The sequence below is a fragment of the Seriola lalandi genome, unplaced genomic scaffold (genome assembly GCF_002814215.2).
Source record: "Seriola lalandi dorsalis isolate HSWRI2012SDOR001 ecotype SW California unplaced genomic scaffold, Sedor1 jcf7180002054995, whole genome shotgun sequence".
In the NCBI taxonomy this organism is placed as follows: domain Eukaryota; kingdom Metazoa; phylum Chordata; class Actinopteri; order Carangiformes; family Carangidae; genus Seriola; species Seriola lalandi.
In genome coordinates, this window is record NW_019525544.1 from 59,039 (window position 1) to 79,661 (window position 20,623).

Consider the following 20,623-nt stretch of genomic DNA (forward strand, 5'->3'; position numbering starts at 1 on the left):
GTTATAGACCATGGTCCCATTCCTCCATCCCTTCATTCACAGAACAGACACTGAGTGTTTTGTTTGTTTTGTTTCCTGATGCAAAGATATCATGCACATTATTACATGGCAGCTCCTGTGTCTACACTCTCTTACACATACAGGAGTGAAAGGCAAGATTCTCGATTTATGGGGATTTTTTTTATATTTTCTTTATGCTTTGTGACATGACTGAAATCTCAGGTGTGCTGAGACGCAACAAAAGCTTTTGTCATTTTTCTCCTAAACCATCTCCTGGCGTGTCGGTACACATCTTCAGACATTCTTTACTGAAATAATGGACTTAAGTCTGACTTTGTGAAGGTGAAGGTGATACCCTGGGGTCACATTCCTACTACACAACATGTAAACACGCTCTGCTTAAAACAAGCTCTCACATAACTCACACTGTTTTCACAATTATTGTATGAAGCAGGACGTGAAGTGGAGACAGGAGTTATTAAAGACTTAGAGGTATTTCACCAAAATGCTGAAGTATTAAGCCAAACGCTGGAGTCAGAACCGTATGTACTGATGAGCAGAGAGATGTGTGGTTCTGATTGGAGGCTTCAGAACAAGGCTTTCTGCACTCAGTCTAATTACATTGTCATTTTAAGGAGAAGACTTAAGTTCAAATGTTAAATATTAACAGGTGCCAGCAATTCATAGCAACTTTACTTCCAAGGTGTGGAGCTACATACATGTTAGTTATGCCAATCCCCAGTCTCAAGTCACTGACTATAAAATCAAGGCAGACTTTTTGAAGTCGGAGTTTGGAGTTGAGTTTTTGGCCACCTGATGAATCCTACTCCATTATTCACCCTTTATAACTTTATTGTTGTTTCCCACGAGTCCTGAGAGAAACATGTGGCTCTTTAGCTGCTAAATGCTCCACTATTTGTTCATATGTTCATCACTTTGTTCATCTCTGTGGCCCTTGACACACAACAAATGCACCTGTATTAGTTGTACGATTTACTTTGCTCCAAAATCATGTCTCAGTCCCCCAGTAACAAGTCTGTGTCTCCAGTGTCAGCTGAGCATTTATAGGATTATTCTTATCTTTCTGAGTCTTTTTTAATCTACTCACTTAGAACAAATCATTACTCACCCTGAAGTGAAACATCCCAACAAAGTTATCTTTAATCCAGAGACGACACTTGTGCCATCAACAACTTGCAAAGAGTCAAGTAAATGACATATTGCAAGTTTGTACACCAACATCACCTCGTTTGAAGTCAAACCTTCGCTGACGTGAATCTTGCAGTGTTCACAGAGTCGAGGTTTGCCGGGTAAGTGAATCTTCACACAGATGGATGTCCTGTAGGAGAGCAGGGGGCAGAGGTGTCTGGAATCAGTTAAACAGCGACTGGTCAACAGCTTTCAGGTTAAACTCTTCGAATTTATCAAATACCAGAAGAGCAGATGAATCAAAGATCAAGCAGATGACAAAAGAGTGACCTGCACAATTAGAGCCGTGTAACGGTTTTTAAAGTAAAAGCACAGTAGGACAGGACTGAAAATGTTGCAGTTATCTATAGGCCTCATCTCATCTGCTGCCAAATATGTGTCACTCTCAGGTATTGTATGTTTCAGTGCAGGTGGAGTCATCAGCCTTTATCAGAATTAGCAGAGGATGATGTAGAGCCGCAACTTATCTGTGTGCATGTGCATGTGCATGTCAACAATTAGATAGCATTAGCCAGGCCTCAGGATAGGATTCGAGTTCAGTGGCTATTCATGTATTTATGTATAAATGTTACAACAGCAGAGTTTGCCAACTATTTTAACCAGTCGACAAACTTACTTTGTTCATTCACTTACACAATTTCAATCTCGCTTCTCTGTTTTAAATATGTGAACATCAACAATGTAATTCTGGGGCCTATAGGCCAGGTTTGAGATAAGAGGACAAGGAGATGTTTCACAGTTTGAAGAGAGAATAATGCCTCTTCATAATGCCACGCTTCCCAGCAGAGACACCATCAGGAAACTCCCCCGCTGTGTCACTAACAACAGACATGTTAGCTGTGTACCTTCCCTGTCCGTCTCCGTAGTCCTCTTTCTTCCTCCGACTAACACTGGATGATTTGCATGTCGAGGGTTAGTGGTTTATAATCCAGTTACAAAACTTAAAGTTTAAAATTAATTTCGTGTAGTATTTTTCTTTGTTATTGTTGTTGTTTACACGAATAATGCCACATCATAACTCTGTGGCTAAGACTCACTGCTGAAGCCTTTACCTTTAACCTTTTCAGTTTAATACTTGCATTCAGTGCTTTCATTCAGAACTGCAAACAAAGACATGGTTCATACACTGTGCAGTTAAAAAAAGAATTTTCTGTTGCCATGATAATAAATTATGTTGAATTGTTGTATGTATTTAAAAAATGATGAATGAAGGAACAACAAAAACACAAAGTGAACAACAAAAACACAACAAAACTGTGTGGCAGCTGGTTTGTACTGAGTTGCCAAACTGTAATTTAGCTGGTGATTATAGGGATAAGCGCCACTAAATCACTGCACACAATGTACAAAGAGTGGGAGGACCAGTTGGGGGTTGGGGTGGGGGGGCGTGTTTTAGTTTGTTAATCCAGCCACCGCTGAGAATTTTGAAACACATCCACCTTTTGACATGTTTCACTTTTTCATTCATTGCATTGCGTTTCAGGAGCTTTATCAGAGCATCTCCATCCATTAGAACAAAGTTGACCCATTGTATTTGTGCACCAACTTCTTTGCAGGGATCCTCACACACCGGCCTGTACGGTACGTGATGATATTCATTATTGCATTCATTAAGTGATTTGGAGCCTTTAACAGTTCAAACAAACCGATGCTTTAATGGACAAATACATACAGCTATAGTCAACCTAGGATAGGTGGGCAACTGTCATTGAATACTTGGTTTGATTTATGGATAGTGAGAGTTGCAGGGAGGTTTCTGATTAAACACAAGTAAACATAATGTCAGCTGATATGATGAAAGTCTGAAAAGTAGATTTTGAGGACCCCTGCAGGATCCATCCTAAGCAACACATCAGCTGATGTTGAGCAAAAATCCCATATCAAGATACACTTCATCAAAGCAGCTGTCATACAGTAAGCCTGGGGCAGCACTGTGCCTAATTTACCTGCCTGGTAGTCCAGACTCATGCATGATTATCATTATCATTACATAACCTACAGCTGTGAAGGCGTAACCCCCCCATGCCATAGAATCTGTGCTCATCCATCTTGTAATTGTGCTAGTTCTCTGAGGAGCCAGCTAACCTGCCTCACAGACATCATTAATCACTCGCTGACACAGAGGAACAAGACATGCTGTGTTAAGTACAAACTAGACTGTCTCCTGTCACAACGAAGGCACGACTTCTCCACCAAACCAAAACTCTTTTTCCTTTCTAACTCTCCATCAGAACCACATTCTGTCATAGTTTTGCACGTCTCCATAAGATCCACAAACACCAAAACAAATCATAAATGAAATGCAGTACCATCGGAGATTTAAACAAATCCTAAAATCCTCTTTGGGCAGGTTAAATTGTGCATGAAAGAAATATGTACGCTTCATAGCAGTTTGCTTCACTTGAACAAACACTCTTTGACAGGGTCAGGGTTGTGGATTCCAGATGTGAGTGCCTAAGTTGTGGCCAGAGGTTCTTCACCACATCATATTCCTCTTTACAAATAACACACTGAGGGGAAAACAGGTTTCTATAGCCACTAGAGACCAAACAGCACAGGGTCTTCAAAAAAGTTTGCTAGTCACACATGTAAAAATCCCTTAAGACCAACTTAAAGGCGCCTGTGGAATTTTCTTGTAAACAAAAAAAATTTGCATTTCTCACCAAAACAACCTTGAGGTGAAACATTTAATTCCTCAGGAGACATTTGCACAGCTGAGTTTCAGAACACTTCAAAGCCAACATTGTTTACGTTCATGTTCACAGGCTTCTTCCCTTCATTTAGCTGATGCATTTCTTTACGCATTGCTGCAACAGGAATGTATGCAACATCACATGCATCCGTTTGCAGGATACAAACAAAAATGGGACACGGTCATAAAAAAACACTGCTTCATAGTTTTGGTCAAACTCCACGGGTTCCCTTTAAAACTCTTGAAAGAGACAAATCACGGATCGTACCAAGAGATTCAGGTGAAGATAGACAGAGGGGGTGAGAAGGTATTCATACTCGACTGCATGTCAGATGTTTGGGAAAATATATGAATAAATGTAAAAAGCAACCAGTTGATTTCTGTAATTAGGGACGACGGGATCTTGCTTCATTTTTTAGTGTTTGACCATGATTTCTCTAAGTGAGTGCAGCCCTGTGACATTATTTTGTTACAACATTTTATGAAAGAGACTGAGAATACAGCATTTACCTGCAGTTGTAGACTGACAACTTTTGACAAAGTACTGTATATGCACAGTATGAAGATAAATAATTGATACACACTGCATACCAGAGATCAGTCAGTATTGTATAAGTCAAAATAAATTTAGTCAATACCTGTGATCAAATTTGGCAGCAAATCCTGAAACACAGGTATCACATTACACAAGTTACTGCATCATAGACGACTTAAAATCACACACTGGGACAAACTGACTACAGACCATTTGTAGCTACGTTAGTTACCAAACTGGAAATTTTTTGTTGCAGATTTACACGGCAAGTTTGCTTTTGGTAGCATACACTCGTGTCGTCACTGTTTTCTCACAAGGCTACGTAGAGTTTATAAGACAAACAAGCTTTTTAAAAGAAGAAAAGGAGCACAAATCTGCATTTGACCAAGATCGTTTCCTTGACCTTGATCAAAGAGGGGAAAAAAAAAGAAAAGAAAAAAAAGCATTTTCTTCAAACACCTGAACGAGAAACATCCTGAAGAACAGGTTTTCCATCGTTACTCATCCGTCAGTTGACCCATGCACTTTGACTCACCGTCAACTTTACACCCCTCTGATCTCCAGACTTAAATTTTATTAACTAAGGTCCCGTCATACCAGAGCAAAGTGAAATGGCCACAGGGATTTTGCTTTAGCCTCCAATCAGTTTCGATGACAGTCATCTTTGAGAAAAGATAAAAAAAATAAATAAAAATAAATCCTACTGGGAAACAATCTGAATTCAAATTCTGTCCAAACTGGAATTTATCTGATGCATCTCAAGATTGCTGTAGTGAAGAACCTCATCCCCAATGTGGTTATATAGGTTCATCATTTAATAGGATAAATCAAGACCAAGACAAGTGAGGACAGACATCAGGGACATGAAGTCAAACAATGTGATTCGAGAAAGTTCACATTAATTTGAAAACACAGAATGCACTGGGCCCACGTTTTCTTTAGTGTGACACACTGAAGCATTCAGAAGTTGCACTTGAGTTTTTAGTGGGTCAAGTTGGAACACAGAAGTCAAGGCTCAAGGCACAAAGGATCACTTACAATCTGAAGAGCTGTTCACATGCATTTACTCAAGATCCAGTTTATTTACTGAAATCCACCCAACTAATACCTATGCAGTTAAATAGGCTACAGCCAGGAAACTACACCCAGAAAGTGCAGTTGGAGACATTTCAAACCAGTTTGATACCAATATTTAACACAAGGTATTTTAATACTTAATACTTAATAATAATAATAATAATAATAATAATAATAATAATATTTTTTTTTACTGAATTGACATGTTTTCTCACATACAATCCCATTAGTTTACATGGTGTTGACAATGTCCAGGTCACCTATTGACTTGTTTTTTCCCCTTCCAAAATACTGCAACTTTATTATACTTCACCGAAAAAAAACAGACAATTTGATTGAATTTATTTTGTTTTATTTATTTATTTATTTGCACACATAAAACATTACAAGTACATTGTATCTACTTTTGTATGAAGTGGACATGCAGGTGAAGTAAGAAACCCATCTAGAGCTCATGTTATAACATAAGTCTATGTCCTAGTAAATCTGTAGAAACAATCTTACCATGTGCAGATTGTAGGCGTACCAGGGCCGCTGCAACCACATGGATCCAAATCTGAAGGATAAGAAAGAGGATGTTGGTCTACAAATAGTTTCAGTCATGTGTACTTATAAATTGGTACCATTTAGTGTTCAGAAAACCGAGAGTCACCACTGAACAATCTGCCGGTAATTCCAGCTATTTCAGTTTAGATTTCATCACAACAATGACAACAGCTATTCATGTGCTACAGCTTAAAAAGCTACCTGTCAAATTCACTCGACAGCAGACTTCAGGGGTCAGGAGCCCACTGGCATAACGGCACCTGGAATAAACAAAATAAGGAAAATGAGGACATGTTTAAAAAGAATAAATAAAAAAAAAAAAATCTTTGCAAAGCATCTCTTTAAAGACTCAGAAAAATGGATTCGAAATTATCGTCAATTGTCGCATCTGACGGCACTTCCTATTCCAGGTTTTCATCACTGACAACACTACTCAGGGCAAATTAGCTTTTCAATTAACTCACCATTGTACATGAGACAAAGTTCTTGTATTATTTGGCACATTTACCAGCAGTTTATTAATGTGTCCAATCTTTGATCTCAAATTGGAATTTGGACAAATCAGATTTTGAAGTTTTGAAAGGTTCACAATCAACTCTGAAACAACTTGTGATCCGTTGTCAGTCATCAGGAAGTCTAAAGCCTGCTGGTGCCTTCTCTGCTCAAGAATGCAGAACAAGCCCTTGTGCAAAAATCATCAAGTACCGAGTAGTCTCACTGTACAAAGGTGAGCTTATAAAAAAAGCTCATCTACATATGTTTTTAAAGGGTATCTAAAAATCGAAACTTACCGAGACCATCTCGATGGTGTTGCTGCAGCTGCACGCCATAAGATGAATCTCTTCCTTTCAAACAAGGAACCAGCTCAACCTTGAGAAACCAGAACAAAATTCAGAATGGTGAAAAACAAGCACCAGTGATGTTCATTTGAGACAAGGAGCCATTGCGTGTTCAGAAAACCAATGATCACCACTGAGCAATCTGACGGTAATTCCAGCTATTTCAGTTTAGGTTTCATCACAACAGAAGCAGCAAGTTCACATTCTTTATGGCAGAAAATGCAAACTCACCTTCATGAAATGAATCTTCAGACAGTTGGTGAATTTGGCAGCACATGCACTGCTGCAGGGGAACCTGTCAGATGGAAGAATACGATATTAGATAAGTGGTAGAAAAGGGCCATTACATTACAGGAGAAACACTTAAGATTCAGAAAAAGTGGATGAGATATTGTCAATTTTCACATATGACGGTACTTCCTCGCCACAGTTTCACAGAAGCACCACACTAGAAGATATGTCAACTTACCCATTGTTCAAACAGCTGTCATCAGCAGGTGCATTTCCCTGGACTCAACTTCTGTTGCTTCTTCTTGAGATACAAAAGAAACATGGAAAAGGTTATGATTCGATAACAGAAGATTTACTTTGACAACAGAATTCTCATGTTCAGAAAACCGAGAGTCACCACTGAACAATCTGCCGGTAATTCCAGCTATTTCAGTTTAGATTTCATCACTACATGTAAAGTTTTACTCAAGTAAAACTGCATCATTAAACCAACCTCAGTCTTGACTTTGCATCATCTTGAACAGGCACATTCTGACCTAAAAAAAATAAAATAAAAAACAAGTTCAGTTCTATTGACAGCAAACAACTGAATTCAAATGCAGTTTCAGGGAGGCTCAGAACAGTGAGTTAGAAACATCGTCAGTTGTCGCATCAGACGGCACTTCCTATTCACAGCTTTCATCACAGACAGCTGCACACACATTAAATAGATGGGTTGAATTCACCTTCACTCACCTATTGAGTGGAGTGGACGACTGATTACATTTATCAAACTCATGCAAGGAGCTGCCAAGCTGAAGCCCACCTGAGGAAAAACAAGATGTTTCAAATATGGTTTAAAATCTTAAAAAAAAAAAAAAAAAAAAAATTTAAATCCCGCCATGGACTATAGGCAGGCAATACTGTCAATATCAGACACTTTATGTGGAAGTGGGGCTTTAACAAAGGCATTTCACACATTTACAATGAAATGCTACATTTAAAAACTCATTTCTAACACGTTTATAGTTATTTAATTCACATTACTGGTAATTTTACTTCACAAATACCAAGAAAGCAAAAGCAGCCGTGGCTTCAATTATGAATCACACCGATATACTACATAACCATATTTAGCCAACATTTGATTTTAATCTAACACCTTAAAAACGCAGGAAAAACTACCGTTTACTCTTTGCAACAAAACAACAAATAAGAAAAACCACTAAATCTCACTTTGTCTTTTTCCTTCTCCATCCTTCAGTCCTCTCCACGTGGCTGCTTGAGGCCTAACTGACACTCTGAACACTAACATTTCACTGCAGCCAACAGATACCACGTTTTAACTGAATACTCAACTCCAGTCCAGCTAAAGTCATGTAATAGTTACTACTGTGGCTTTGTATTTACTGGACTCTGTTTACCAGTCCAGTTAAAACTGCCGCGGTGGGACACAGCAGCAGCAACGACAGTCGAACTAAAAGAGGGCGCGACTCCGGTCCGGAACGTTTTTAAAGCCTGCCTGACCGTCGCGGAAATAATACGTCAGACGTAAAAACCGACGTGAAAGATCGGCGATATCGCCACCTGCTGCACTGGAGTGTGAACTGCATGTTTTCTCACTCAAACGCACCCACCACCTAAACTCTGTACAGTCCATTCTACATGTTTACATACTATTATAAAAACTATTGAATAATGTGCCAAACCCAATACATCATAATATTACTGTAAATTACACTGTGAAATTTAATTACGACACTGAGCATCTATTTTCATTCACTCATTGAGTCAGAATGCCCCGCAGCCACAGGGTGCCGCTGTTTGACACGTTACAGGCTGGTTTTCTTCACTAGTTACATGTCTCATTAGACGCCTGCTTGTCTGTTTGTCTGTCTGTCTGGAGATGAAACTGTGGAGACTCAGCTCCAACTTGCTCTGGATTTATCTACTTGGCAGACTTTGGATATAGCATCACATCTCCAGACACAGATTATATTTCCTTCTGCAGTTTCAGGTAAAGCTGCTAAACTTACTTAAACACTTAAGAATTTACAGAGTGCTTATTTTACACCAAGTTTTTCTTTCTGCACTGTTGATTACTCTTGATTTGCAGACACATTCTGTTCTAACCATACCTTCCTGAATTCTTAACCTAGGTCAATGAGATGTTACTGTATAAAAACAATATGCTTTGGGGTTGTAGTATTACCACACAATGTTTTACAGTAGCCTGCTGTGTGAAGGTTTTAGGCAGTAAAGTAAAGTGAGGACAAATTGCCATGCACACTTCGTTTTTCCTCTGATGTTCATCAGGGGCATATTGATGGTAGTTTGCTGCAAACAGTTTATTTTTTTCAAATGGAAATCAAAAAATCAGATTTACTGTGCACTTTGCTTAGAGACAGACAATTTAACTTTTGATATTTTCTCTATTTCAGGAAAACTTCACTGTGTCCTTTCCTGGGTTTGTGGAAGGAGTGGTGAGAAAAAACTTAAGTGTGTGTGAGTGTCTTGTTTAAGTGAATGAAGATTGTGTTTGCATGTGTGTGTGTGTGTGTGTGTGTGTGTGTTGATCCACTGTAGCAGCATGTTGCCACCTGTGAGGAAGGACCGAATCATTACACAGCTACCAAAGGTTAGTCACACACACACACACACACACACACACACACACACACACACACACACACTATAATGCACTTAAAGCTAACAGTGTTACTGTTGATGATGAGGTTATTTAGAGTCTTGAACTGCGTCTCTGCAATGCATGACTGCAAATTTTCAAAAAATGCTGTTTTCCTCATAAAACCTGCAACTCCGGTGTCTTTTGTTTTACCTCTGTTTGAAGATTGTTAATGATTCCTGATTAGCTGAAAGTATGAACTAGTTTAGCTGATAATTTGGGAAATACAACACTTTAAAATTGAGCCAGGAGAAGACAGGCATGATTTTTATTTTGGGACAATGCTTCTTGTCCTTTTTTTTTTTTTTTTATAATTTTTTATTTGCCAGGTAACAGACATTCAGTGAACCCTCCCTTGCTTTTTTCTTTTACTGTCCAATGTGCTTTTTTTCCATTTGTTTCTCTCTGTGTCTGAATGTTTCTTTTTTGTGGTTTCTTTCTAGTGTTTTAGTCCAAATGCAGCGCTGCACACCAAAGATGGCTTCCACCCACAGGTGAAGGCCGCCTGTCAGGTACAAAAGACTGGCACAGTAAGGTAAGATCATTGACAACATGCCCGGCTGCTCATCCTGCTACTGCACACACACTCTGATATGTGTTTAAATGAAATGAATTAGTTCAAGCAGGGCGCTTTATGTCATGCTCTGACTGCTGTTTCAGCTGATATCCATCGGCCACACCCATCACAACTGACGACATTGACCTGGTCTATTTAAATAATAAGGCTGGAGGTGCTCCATATTTTCCTACTTTTGATAAGTTACGTTAAATATTCCAACATGGACAAATGTGTCTCTCAAAACTTCCCAGCTTCCCTACTCTGTCTTTCTGCAAAATCTCAACAGACTGGTCATAAATATATAGTTTTATTTTCTTAAAACAGTCAGTAACACTAAGCTGGGAACTGTAGTTTTAAGCAAACATTACTCAAACAGGAGTAAGTAGTGCATTTGTTGGGAACTATTTCCAGCCATGGATTAATACACATTCAGTGCCCGTGTTCATCGTACTGAAGGAACCTGTTAACCAGTGCAGCAATGTGGCTCACTGTCACTAAACAGACAAAACGTGTTACTCAGAGTCACTCTTTCTTGTTTTTGGATCTTTACTGAGCCTCCACCTCCTGATCTCTGGTTGATTAGTGTCAACGAACTCCTGCAAGTTGTTAGCAGTGATGTCTGCATGTTATTGATCATGCTGCTGTGCACTTCCTGCTGTTGTTGTTGGATGAAGTCATGAATGACAGTTGACTTTCTATTGCTAGCTTTAATATCGCCAAGGTGATCGTAGTGGGCGATGTTGCAGTCGGGAAAACGTGCTTGATCAGCAGGTAAGAAGCAGTCATCAATAATAATCAGATCAATAGGATTATTAGGCTGTTTTTAGATTTTTTTAATTCAGTTTTGTGCTCAGTCTGATTTGAACTATGACTCAATAACTTGTTGGAGTGTTTCATCCGTAGCTGCAGGGCTTGCAGCATCATTAAAGTTTAGTTTGAACAACATGGTTGAATGTTTTCTCGTCCAGTCCAAAACAGTCACTGATGTAGAGCTCAGTCACACATGGAAACATACTGACAGAAACAACTCGTGCACAGTCAACATGTGCTCAGAGCTGAGACTCAGTGGTTTAACTGAGTTTGTGTGATACAGGAGTGAGATAAGGAAATTGAAGTCAGTTTATTTAAATTCATTAGATCTCCTGAGATTTATTTCAGGGTGAATGACATATCTTTTTTGTTTTACTGTTAGCCAGTCAAAATGATCAACGCTAGGCTTCAATTTGGGCACCACAAACTTTTCTGACATTTCATAGACAAAAAAATAAATTAAAAAAAATCTTCTGCTTTGTTTCTATCAGGTTCTGTAAGGGCGCATTTGATAAGAACTACAAAGCGACCATAGGGGTGGATTTTGAGATGGAGCGTTTCGAGGTGCTCGGTGTTCCCTTCAGTTTACAGCTGTGAGTATGTCACTACTACACCCCAGAGAAACACTCAGTTCATAGACTGAGCCACCAGCAAACTAATTCCCATCCTGTGGCAGGGCGAAATTTGTCAATCAACAAAGTTTCCTGCTTCAAATACATTAATGAAGTTTAAGTTCTTGAATGTCTGAACAATCTGTACGCAGGCCTACATGAAATCACATGATAACATACAACTATCTTTATAAGGTCCTCTAGGTTATTTGATAAGCTTCTTATTCAGACAGTTAGTGGGCCTTATATTATACGTTGACTTCAGTCCTGCATGTGCGCATGTGTTATATTAATGTAATTTTGAAGTTAGTATCCGTGAGAGACGGACTGCACGGGACAGTTAATGAGCTCAACATTCCAGTGAACATTCGTGGCCGTGAAAGACTGTTTTGTCTGTCGCTCTGTCGCTCCGTCACCGTGCTGCTGAAATAACTCAACAACCACTGGATGGATTACTGTGAAAGCCCTTTCAGACATTCATAGTTCCCATAGGGTGAATCCAACTGATGTTAGTGACCACACACGTCTTGATTGGATGGATTGTCAAACATTCAAGTTGTCCTGGACGAACTGTAGTAACTTTAGTAGTAACTTTGTTTATTCCTTGAACCTGAGTGCCACCATCAGGTCAAATAATACATTTATTTTATGACCAAATATACATACACCCCCTTCCCTTCATTCCCACCAAATCTCCCAGTGAGAACAGTCAAAGCTGCATCTGATGTGTTTCAGGTGGGACACAGCAGGTCAGGAGCGGTTCAAGTGCATCGCTTCCACCTATTACAGAGGAGCACAAGGTGAGTTTGGCTTCGTCTCTACAGTGTTTTTTTGCACCTGTCATCTAAATGATTCAAACTGTTTAATCTCCATCTTCTGACACATGGTCATGCACTTTGTTTTGCCTCTGTGTGATTACCTATTGTGCGTCTCTTCACATCTCCAGCCATTATAGTGGTGTTTGACTTAAGCAGTGTGGGCTCACTAGCACATGCCAGGTAAGGAATATCCCATTACTATCTAATGATGATGCTATTAAAATGCCATTAGAAAATGTATAGCTGTGTGTGTGTGTGTGTGTGTGTGTGTGTGTGTGTGTCTAGGCAGTGGCTAGAGGATGCTATGAAGGAAAATGACCCATCCAGTGTTTTACTGTTCCTTGTCGGTACCAAGAAGGACCTCAGTGTGGGTGACCTTTTTTTCTTTAATTACTGCAAATTGAGAAAGAGATTAAACTAATTAAGTTAAATGTTTATCTAACTGAATTGAACATGTTTGTCGGACAAAATAAACAATTTGAAGACATCACTTTGAAACTATGAGTCCAACAGTCTGAAGCTTGTTGTTTGCTCCCCCTCCCCCTGTCCTCTGTGCTTCGCTCCTCAGTCTCCTGATCAGTTGGCTCAGATTGAGCGGGAAGCCATCAGACTCTCGGAGGAAATCAAAGCAGAGTACTGGGCTGTATCTGCAAAGTCAGGTGGTCAAACACACATTAACATGCACAAATCCCCAACTCCCACCACCTGACTCCCACAGTCTTCATCCGGTTCTTGCTTTTCATTTTCAGTTTTAATCCTCTCCTGGTCTCACTAAACTCTCTCCTCCATCTTGTTTTCAGGAGACGGCATCAGGGATTTCTTCTTCCGTGTGGCGTCTCTGACTTTTGAGGCCAACGTTTTGTCTGAGCTCGAGAAAAGTGGGTCGAGGCACGTCGGTGACATTATCAGTGAGTCGGCTCACTCCATAAATTCTCATTATTAAGAAGGCGACATAATATGTTCGACTATTTCTTAGATTCATTAACTACCTAATTAGTTTCTACTTTCTGGAAACTACTGTGTCTTCCAATGACACGCTCTCAGTAATGATGACAGTCTTTGCCTTTTCTCAAGCCACTGAGAAATGTGTTTGTGCCCAAGCTTTACTTCAGTCCTGTTCCCAAGCCCAGTTGTACCTACTGTGGATCTACATTTTTTGAAAAGTTTCATTTTGAAGAAAGGCTGAGAGAACAAAAACGAAATGAAAAGTGCTTTTGCAGAACCATTCTCTTTGAAAATCTAAAATTGCAACTGTTTACATCCGAGCAGTCTTCTTCTTCACTGCCTTTGTGGACAAACTGCCTCATTGCACGTTGTCGATCGGTGGAATAGTGTGAACTGTGCTTTCCTCTGAATAGCAAAATAAATTAAGAAATAAAAGGTGTTTAATCTTATTTGTGTTGCACGCAGGGATCACAGACAGCACAGAAGCAGATCATGTGCCAACCAAGAGGAAATCCAACTGCTGCTGATGAGAGCTGAGAGAGTGAAACTGTACCGACTCCACAGCAGCACAACACAACACAACACAACACAACACAACACAACACAACACAACACAACACAACACAACACAACACAACACAACACAACACGGTGAACAGGAAGATTAAACTGAAATATGGACTCAGCATGCTCAGTGTAAACATCATGAATAAAGCACATAAAAAAAAAAAATCATTGTCCTATGAGCTAAATGATGTATTTGTGACGCTCTGCAAACGACCTGAGAGGGAATCAGCGTGAATACAAGTGGTAGTTTTTGACATGATGAATTGTGAGCTGAGGCCGTAAACAACACGATGTCAGTCAGCAGTGATCAAAGTGGTGTCCTCTCAGGAATGTTCGTTCAGCTGCAACAGATAAAGCTTTGTGATGTGCTTGGATACGAAAACATTTATCAAGAGAGGAAGATTATTCTTTTATTAAACTGCCTTTGGTTGATTCTTTCATAAACACACTGTCTGTCTGTTTGAGTGAAGGAACATTTCTCTCCCATTACGGATGAAATGTCAGCGTCAGACAAGATGCATTTTTTTATTATTATTTTTGCTCTCCTCACTGGTCTCCTGTCATGTGTCTGTGCTGCTAATGCGTCGCGTACGCCGGCTCCCATGACCGCGGTCATACCCACAACACATCTCTCCTCTGACATAAGGGTTCTCATGATCGCAAAAATGGAGGGATTGTTTGCAGGGAGAGAGACGAGCAGCGAGTTTACAACTGAGGTCAATCGATTCCCTCGCTCAGTAGAGAGGGGAGTTAGTGCGTCTTCATAAGCCTATGATCCCACTTGTGTCTTATTGACCGCTGCTACACTTTGACTATAGTTTATAGATTATGGATTGTAAATAAACTGGTTTTGATCACTGTGTCATCCTTGTGTCCTGGTGAAACAGGACAGCTGGATGGTGTAAAGAAAGAACAGGTTGGGAAAATACCTCACATTCTGTTCCAAGTTAATCATATTTATACCATGAAGAAAATCAAGAATGCAAACACACACACACACACACACACCCTTGTATGTACATCACATGCCCAGACTGCGAGTTTTTTTCCCCAAAATGAGCATGAACCAGAGTCAGGGATAATATGAACACTTTTATTAAAGGGATCACAGGTAGAAAAGGTCATCAGCAGTGCCAGAGACATCATTTCTCCTCCATCACCCAACTACTGCTGACGACCAATCACAGCCTCAGTGAGAAAGATGCTTCATCTTAATCTGGCAAGAGACGTAAAACCAAGTTTACTCAAAACAAACATAATTATTTAAAACATATATGCATATTAATGGGACCATGATAGTTTGCACACTGCAAAATGAAGCACACCATTGAATACCAGCGCTGCTTGTTTGTACTGTGGCACAGAGGCACAGCAACAACAAAAAAAACAAAACAAACCCGAATGCATAAGCCAAGAGGGATGCAGAGTGGCCTGAAACTGTCGCATGACAATCACAAAAGATTCAATGTGTTTTTAACAACGATATATTCACTCTACGGAAACAGCTGCGTGCAGCTCAGGATATTATACAGTTAGGGATATAAACACAGGAGGAAGTCTGTTTGATAGTATCTTCTGCTGATAGTGTTAAGAGAGAAATTTGAATTCATCCACTCAAACATCTGAATTTTACTGTTGCAACCGTGGAAAAACGTCTTTGTGAACATTCAGTGGGAGAAGCGATACTGTCTGGGAGTGAAGTGCAGCAGCCATGTATGAGATCACATCTCTCAAGGTGGCAAACAAAATAACGTCAATAGTGAAATATTTGCTCAACTGCAAACATTTAAGATACAAGAGATTCAGATTTGAATAAACTTATAAAAATGGCCGTCTGACAAACTGCCAAGGATGCTTGTTTGATATGGCAAATTTGCCAGTTAGATATTGTTAATAAAATCAACTGCCTTAAAATGTGAGCTAACGCACATGAAGTATCAACAAGCACTGTTACCTCGGGGTGTGGCGCATGGCAAGTGTCCACCAAGCATTCTTCAATAGTCAACAATACATTAGAGGCTATCTACAGGAGCCAAAATACATGAGCTGATCATAATACAGCATTTGGTGGAAACAACTAGCAATAACTCACGTATGAGGGAAGCTGACAAGAAGGTTTTTCTTATTCAATAAGTCTCATCCCTCACACTGGGCATGTGTGTGTCCGTACTGTCGCAGATGTGTTTGCTTAGACAGATGTGAAGATCAGAGGCTTTAAGTTTCAAACAGAAAAAAAAAACAGTCTTTATTCATTCTGACGCATTCCATACAAAAATTCAATTACCCGATTGGCTTGGCAAAGCACTCTTTTGGCAACCGTTTCCAAAAATCCATCAACCATAAAGGAGGAAAGGTGGGTTCTAGAAACAGTAACTGTGCCCCTCAGTCAAACCAGTCACGGATCAAACTAAAACCAATTGCAAAAATAAAGATAACAGGACAGCTTGTCTGACAAAGTCTGTGTAGGTCCATATCCTATATGCAATTGTCAGACATTTCAAGTTTTTTTTGTCATTGTACTGACTTTCTGCATGACATATACAGTGTTATTCTGACTATACAAAATACTATGCAGCCAGAGCAGCTGGCTGGAGGTGAAGAGGTGGAACATTTGGGATGAGATGGGTAGACAGGAGCACAAGAGGATCATACATCATGAAGTGAGGAGGACATATGAGTGAACAGTCAGCTGGATGGAGTGGGCTCCAACTAGTGGTCAGCTGGATGAAAGGGCTGATGGGTGGTGGGGGAGACAAGATGTGGAGGATTATCCAGATGAAGGAGCAGTACAAAGGTTGGAGTTGAGTAGGGGGGGTTGTAGCGACGCCCCCCTGTGTGTCCTATCGGTCCATTTCATCCAGCAGAGGTGTAGCGTCTCCGGCGATGGACATGGGTGTGCTCTCGATCATAGGGCTGGGTGACGGTCGTGGCGTCATCCTCTGGGCTTTCTTCCGGCCCTCCGCCTCTTTCTCTTTCAGCCACTGCTCCGCCATCTTGCCCCAGTCAACTGCGGAGGCGTTGCTGCCGCTTGCCCTGTGAGGAGAGAGGAAAGAAAGGGAGGTGTTTTAGTCTGAAAACAGTGTAGGGTAGGAAAACAGATGGACTGGTGGGCTGCTGCTTGGCTTTAAAATGATGCAGATTGGGGGTTTAGCACCATCTAAAGGCAGAAAAACTGTTGCATACTGCAAAACATATACAACGCTTTCAGACTTGAAGGTGAACATAAAATGCAGAGTGTCGAATTTTATCTGTACCACTCATGAAACCAGGATACTGTAAACACATGGTGAGAGTACATCAGGTCACTCCACATATTTCCCCTGTACTTACTTTGGCTGCTGCTGTGGCGTCCGTCCTCTGGACGAGGTGGAGGATGACGGAGTGCCGGATGAGTGGCCGTGGTGACTGCTGTGATGGCCGTGATGGCCATGGTGTGACACGTGTGGATGGGCGTGTGCGTGAGAGTGTGACGACTGCGGGGTGGAGCCGGGGTACTGCGGCGTGCCCAGGGCCTGCTGGCTCGGCGTGGTGTATGAATAGCTAGGCGTCATCATGGGCGTCGCCATGGGCTGCTGAGGTGTGGCAAATACCTGTAGTGGAGGAAGTACTGACGATGAATGTGGCTCTGAATTACTAGTACATGTAGGATATGAGCTACATCTCCATAAAGCCTCTAATTCACCAAAACAACAATCTAATGTATCTGCATCTTGTATCCTTGAGTGAGAACCTACAATTTATTTCAGAGTTTAAGTGAATGTTAGGCGATGCCTGTTAGGAGCTGCCAACAGCTCAAAAACAACCTTTTTCCTTGCGCAGCAGTTGCCAACATTAAAAGCTGCACTCACATGATAAGCGGAGGAGCTCCCTCCTCCTCCTCCTGTGCTGCCACCGTAGCCGTACTGGCTGGAGCCCCACTGTGCGGGGGTGGTGTTGGGGTTCTGGCCCTGGCCTGTGACTGCGGCGATGGCACTGAACATCTGAGAAGTCATGTTGCGTGGGAGGGCGTTGACAGCTCGTGTCAAGTCTAGGGAGGAAGGAATACATTAGGAAGTGGTAAAATGTACTACAACTCCTCTCATGTTGTCAATGTAGATTTGTGTGTGTGTGGAAGAGAGTGGAAGAGACTCACCTGCTATGTTGATATTGGCCGGGGTGGCGTTCAGGGACGCAGGTGTCCTTGTTCGGCTGCTGTTGCTGGGAGTGATGCCTTTGACACGAGAGAAAATGTTACATAATAATCCATAATATACTTCAGCTGTTGTAATATAAACCATGAACACTATGTAAAGTGCCTCCATACCTGGTACAGGCTCTTGGTAATGGTCCTTAAACCAGCGGAATAGTCCGTTTACTGTAGGAAATATCTGTGAACGGTAGCGGAAGCCATCTGGGGTGATGGTCACATATTCAACCCTAGGAAAGAAAAATAGCATGCTGACATTCAGTTATACAGGTATGGACAACTTGTTGTCAATCAAATTGTAAGTTTCTCATAAAAATGTCAGAGAGGATATTAAACCCACGGCGTTCAGTAAATTGTTCCGATGTGTATGACATGACTCAAATTTGCAAATATGAGCCTCTGTAGTAGCTCTGGATGTTTGCATGTGACCATGTGCCACGGTTATTCATTTACAGAACTGAATGGCATTGTCAACAGTTTCTGTGGTTTTTAATGCGAGTTTGAGCTGCTTTGAGGGAAAGCAACATTTACACATTTAATGTTTTAAATCAGCCCAAACTTATTCATTCAATATTTTCTATCTGTGGCATCAATACAGTGAGTAACCGGAAAACAGAGGAGACAAAAACATTTGTGCTCACCGTGGTTTTCCGCGAGGCTGGTAGCCCAGAATGAACTTTCCCGGCAAATCTTTACAGGCAGAAATAAAATAAGGAATAAAAGTAGGCTTCTCCCTCTTTGTCCTGACCAGTAACTCCTCCATTTTCTATCAAAGAGAGAACAAAACAAAAGGAGGTATAAGAGGCACCGCTTGTGGCAAATAACAAGCAGTGGAACAAGATGAGTTGTTGAGTCATGTTTCCCACAGTAATATTTAAAAGACTACAGAATATTCAGCACAGTGACTCAGTATATACCTCCTTGTTTCCCCCGTTGCAATCCTGGAAGTACTTATGCCCCAGTAGATCCCGGGCAAATGATGCCATTGGCTGAATGTACCGAGCAGTGATTTCATCCAGATCTTCAAATTCCTGCAGAGAATGTAAGAATCTCTTTAAGAACATGCAGCAGAAGCCACAACAGCAACAATGATTTACCATAACGTTTCTGCAGGTTTGATTAGGAAGCAAAACACCATGTTGAGCCAAGAGGATAAAACTGTTTACTTCATTGTTGATCCAGAGTGTGTGTCCTAAGCTGAATGCGTTCTCTTTGCCTTCTTCTCTCACGTCCACGTGCTGGTAGATGCCATCAGCCACCTATGAAACATCCAAGTCAGACTATTGTGTGTATACTGCATCTCACGCTCAACCGCCACAACACTATGACGTCTTTTGTTACCGTGCCTCTTCTCTCTCCATCCACCCACTCAGTTTTTAAATTTTACTCTTCGCCCCCCTACAGTACCACTCCATCTGTTTCTTACTTTCCAGGTGACAGTGAGGTGGTTCTCTCCCTTGCTGCTTGGTCTGATGATCAAGTCTCCCTGGTCCAGGGTCTCCATCATCTTCTCTGCCTGGTTGAAACTGATATTGTGGAAGTTGGGATGGGCGATCACACGCTTTATATATGCTGGAGAGACAGAGAGAATGCAAAGAATAGAAAAATGGTATAAGGGCAGAGACGTGGAGGCAAATATTGGATAAACAAAGAGTTTTAGGAGAAAAACCTTTCCCATTAGTAGCACAGTGTATTGTTTTTTTACTGTTATTATACTAACGTGTTCGCTGTTGCTTCTTTTTGAACTCCTCCTCCTGTTTCTGGTCTTCAGACTCTGTGTCAAAGTCATAGTAGCTGTCCTTGGGGAGCTTCCACTCATTAGCCTTGTCCATCAAATCCGAGGTACGGCATGTGAGGTCAACGCTGAATTTTTCTATGTCGATTTTCATTATGCGGCAGTGAACTGTCATTCCCACCTGTAGCAGGAGAGGGATGAGGAACAATCAAGTATCACACAGATGCCACAATAGAAGAAAACATGACAGGACGGACAGAAATAGGCAACAATTTATCATAATTTGTTATTTGGGTAGTGTAACTGGCATCATCTGGAAACTCTCAGAAACAAACTTGATTTATTTATCTCACCTAAAAAGAGAAATAAATCAATAAAACTGAATAGCATCAGCAAAGCATCAGCAAAGCACAACAAACCAGGTCTCACCTTGACCCTCTCCTCAGGGTGTTTGACCACTTTGTCACTAAGAAACTTGGTGGGAATAAATCCCTGGACGCCGTTATCTAACCTGGATCGCACGCCGATTGCCTGACCCGGACACGATCCACTGTCAAAGTGATTCCACACCTAAAGGGGTGACACAAAACAAAAAAAA

General features: G+C 40.9%; 2 protein-coding genes, 1 long non-coding RNA gene and 5 other non-coding genes across 8 annotated transcripts in view; 1 reads left to right on the top strand and 7 right to left on the bottom strand.

Annotated features, from left to right (window-relative positions):
* Positions 1–5,857: 5,857 nt before the first annotated feature.
* On the bottom strand, positions 5,858–8,598 carry LOC111647488 (uncharacterized). Its single transcript, XR_002760041.2, has 8 exons — positions 8,345–8,598; positions 7,865–7,934; positions 7,623–7,665; positions 7,368–7,430; positions 7,130–7,193; positions 6,851–6,929; positions 6,261–6,319; positions 5,858–6,069 (listed from the first exon to the last, which is right to left on the bottom strand). It is a non-coding gene; the product is annotated as an uncharacterized LOC111647488 (long non-coding RNA).
* Positions 6,145–6,218, bottom strand: LOC111647490 (small nucleolar RNA SNORD65). The gene has a single exon (XR_002760043.1). It is a non-coding gene; the product is annotated as a small nucleolar RNA SNORD65 (small nucleolar RNA).
* Positions 6,407–6,484, bottom strand: LOC111647492 (small nucleolar RNA SNORD49). The gene has a single exon (XR_002760045.1). It is a non-coding gene; the product is annotated as a small nucleolar RNA SNORD49 (small nucleolar RNA).
* LOC111647491 (small nucleolar RNA SNORD65) lies at positions 7,009–7,082 on the bottom strand. Its single transcript, XR_002760044.1, has one exon. It is a non-coding gene; the product is annotated as a small nucleolar RNA SNORD65 (small nucleolar RNA).
* On the bottom strand, positions 7,506–7,579 carry LOC111647495 (small nucleolar RNA SNORD65). Its single transcript, XR_002760048.1, has one exon. It is a non-coding gene; the product is annotated as a small nucleolar RNA SNORD65 (small nucleolar RNA).
* LOC111647489 (small nucleolar RNA SNORD49) lies at positions 7,747–7,818 on the bottom strand. The gene has a single exon (XR_002760042.1). It is a non-coding gene; the product is annotated as a small nucleolar RNA SNORD49 (small nucleolar RNA).
* Positions 8,599–9,001: 403 nt separating the features above from the next.
* LOC111647487 (ras-related protein Rab-34-like) lies at positions 9,002–14,548 on the top strand. Its single transcript, XM_023397105.2, has 11 exons — positions 9,002–9,125; positions 9,550–9,746; positions 10,238–10,329; positions 11,059–11,124; positions 11,655–11,756; positions 12,510–12,574; positions 12,721–12,772; positions 12,878–12,959; positions 13,161–13,251; positions 13,393–13,500; positions 14,003–14,548. Exons 2-11 carry the CDS (start codon positions 9,699–9,701, stop codon positions 14,062–14,064), a joined length of 768 nt encoding a protein of 255 aa, XP_023252873.1. The 5' UTR covers positions 9,002–9,125; positions 9,550–9,698; the 3' UTR covers positions 14,065–14,548.
* Positions 14,549–15,183: 635 nt separating this feature from the next.
* Positions 15,184–20,623, bottom strand: part of supt6h (SPT6 homolog, histone chaperone and transcription elongation factor) — a 15,145-nt gene continuing 9,705 nt past the window's right edge. The window contains exons 26-36 of the mRNA XM_087171395.1: positions 20,455–20,595; positions 20,011–20,206; positions 19,717–19,862; positions 19,457–19,549; positions 19,208–19,321; positions 18,932–19,056; positions 18,408–18,520; positions 18,237–18,314; positions 17,953–18,131; positions 17,435–17,694; positions 15,184–17,137 (exon numbers count right to left, since the gene is read on the bottom strand). Of these exons, the coding sequence (XP_087027521.1) occupies positions 16,945–17,137; positions 17,435–17,694; positions 17,953–18,131; positions 18,237–18,314; positions 18,408–18,520; positions 18,932–19,056; positions 19,208–19,321; positions 19,457–19,549; positions 19,717–19,862; positions 20,011–20,206; positions 20,455–20,595 (1,638 nt within the window). The 3' untranslated portion in view covers positions 15,184–16,944. The remainder of the gene's footprint in view (positions 17,138–17,434; positions 17,695–17,952; positions 18,132–18,236; positions 18,315–18,407; positions 18,521–18,931; positions 19,057–19,207; positions 19,322–19,456; positions 19,550–19,716; positions 19,863–20,010; positions 20,207–20,454; positions 20,596–20,623) is intronic.

Excerpts from the sequence above, each read along its gene's own strand:
- LOC111647487 (XM_023397105.2), top strand. The coding sequence starts at position 9,699 with ATGTTGCCACCTGTGAGGAAGGACCGAATCATTACACAGCTACCAAAG. Across the intron at positions 9,747-10,237 it reads TCATTACACAGCTACCAAAG|TGTTTTAGTCCAAATGCAGC; the intron begins GTTAGTCACACA and ends GTTTCTTTCTAG. Across the intron at positions 12,575-12,720 it reads CTATTACAGAGGAGCACAAG|CCATTATAGTGGTGTTTGAC; the intron begins GTGAGTTTGGCT and ends TCACATCTCCAG.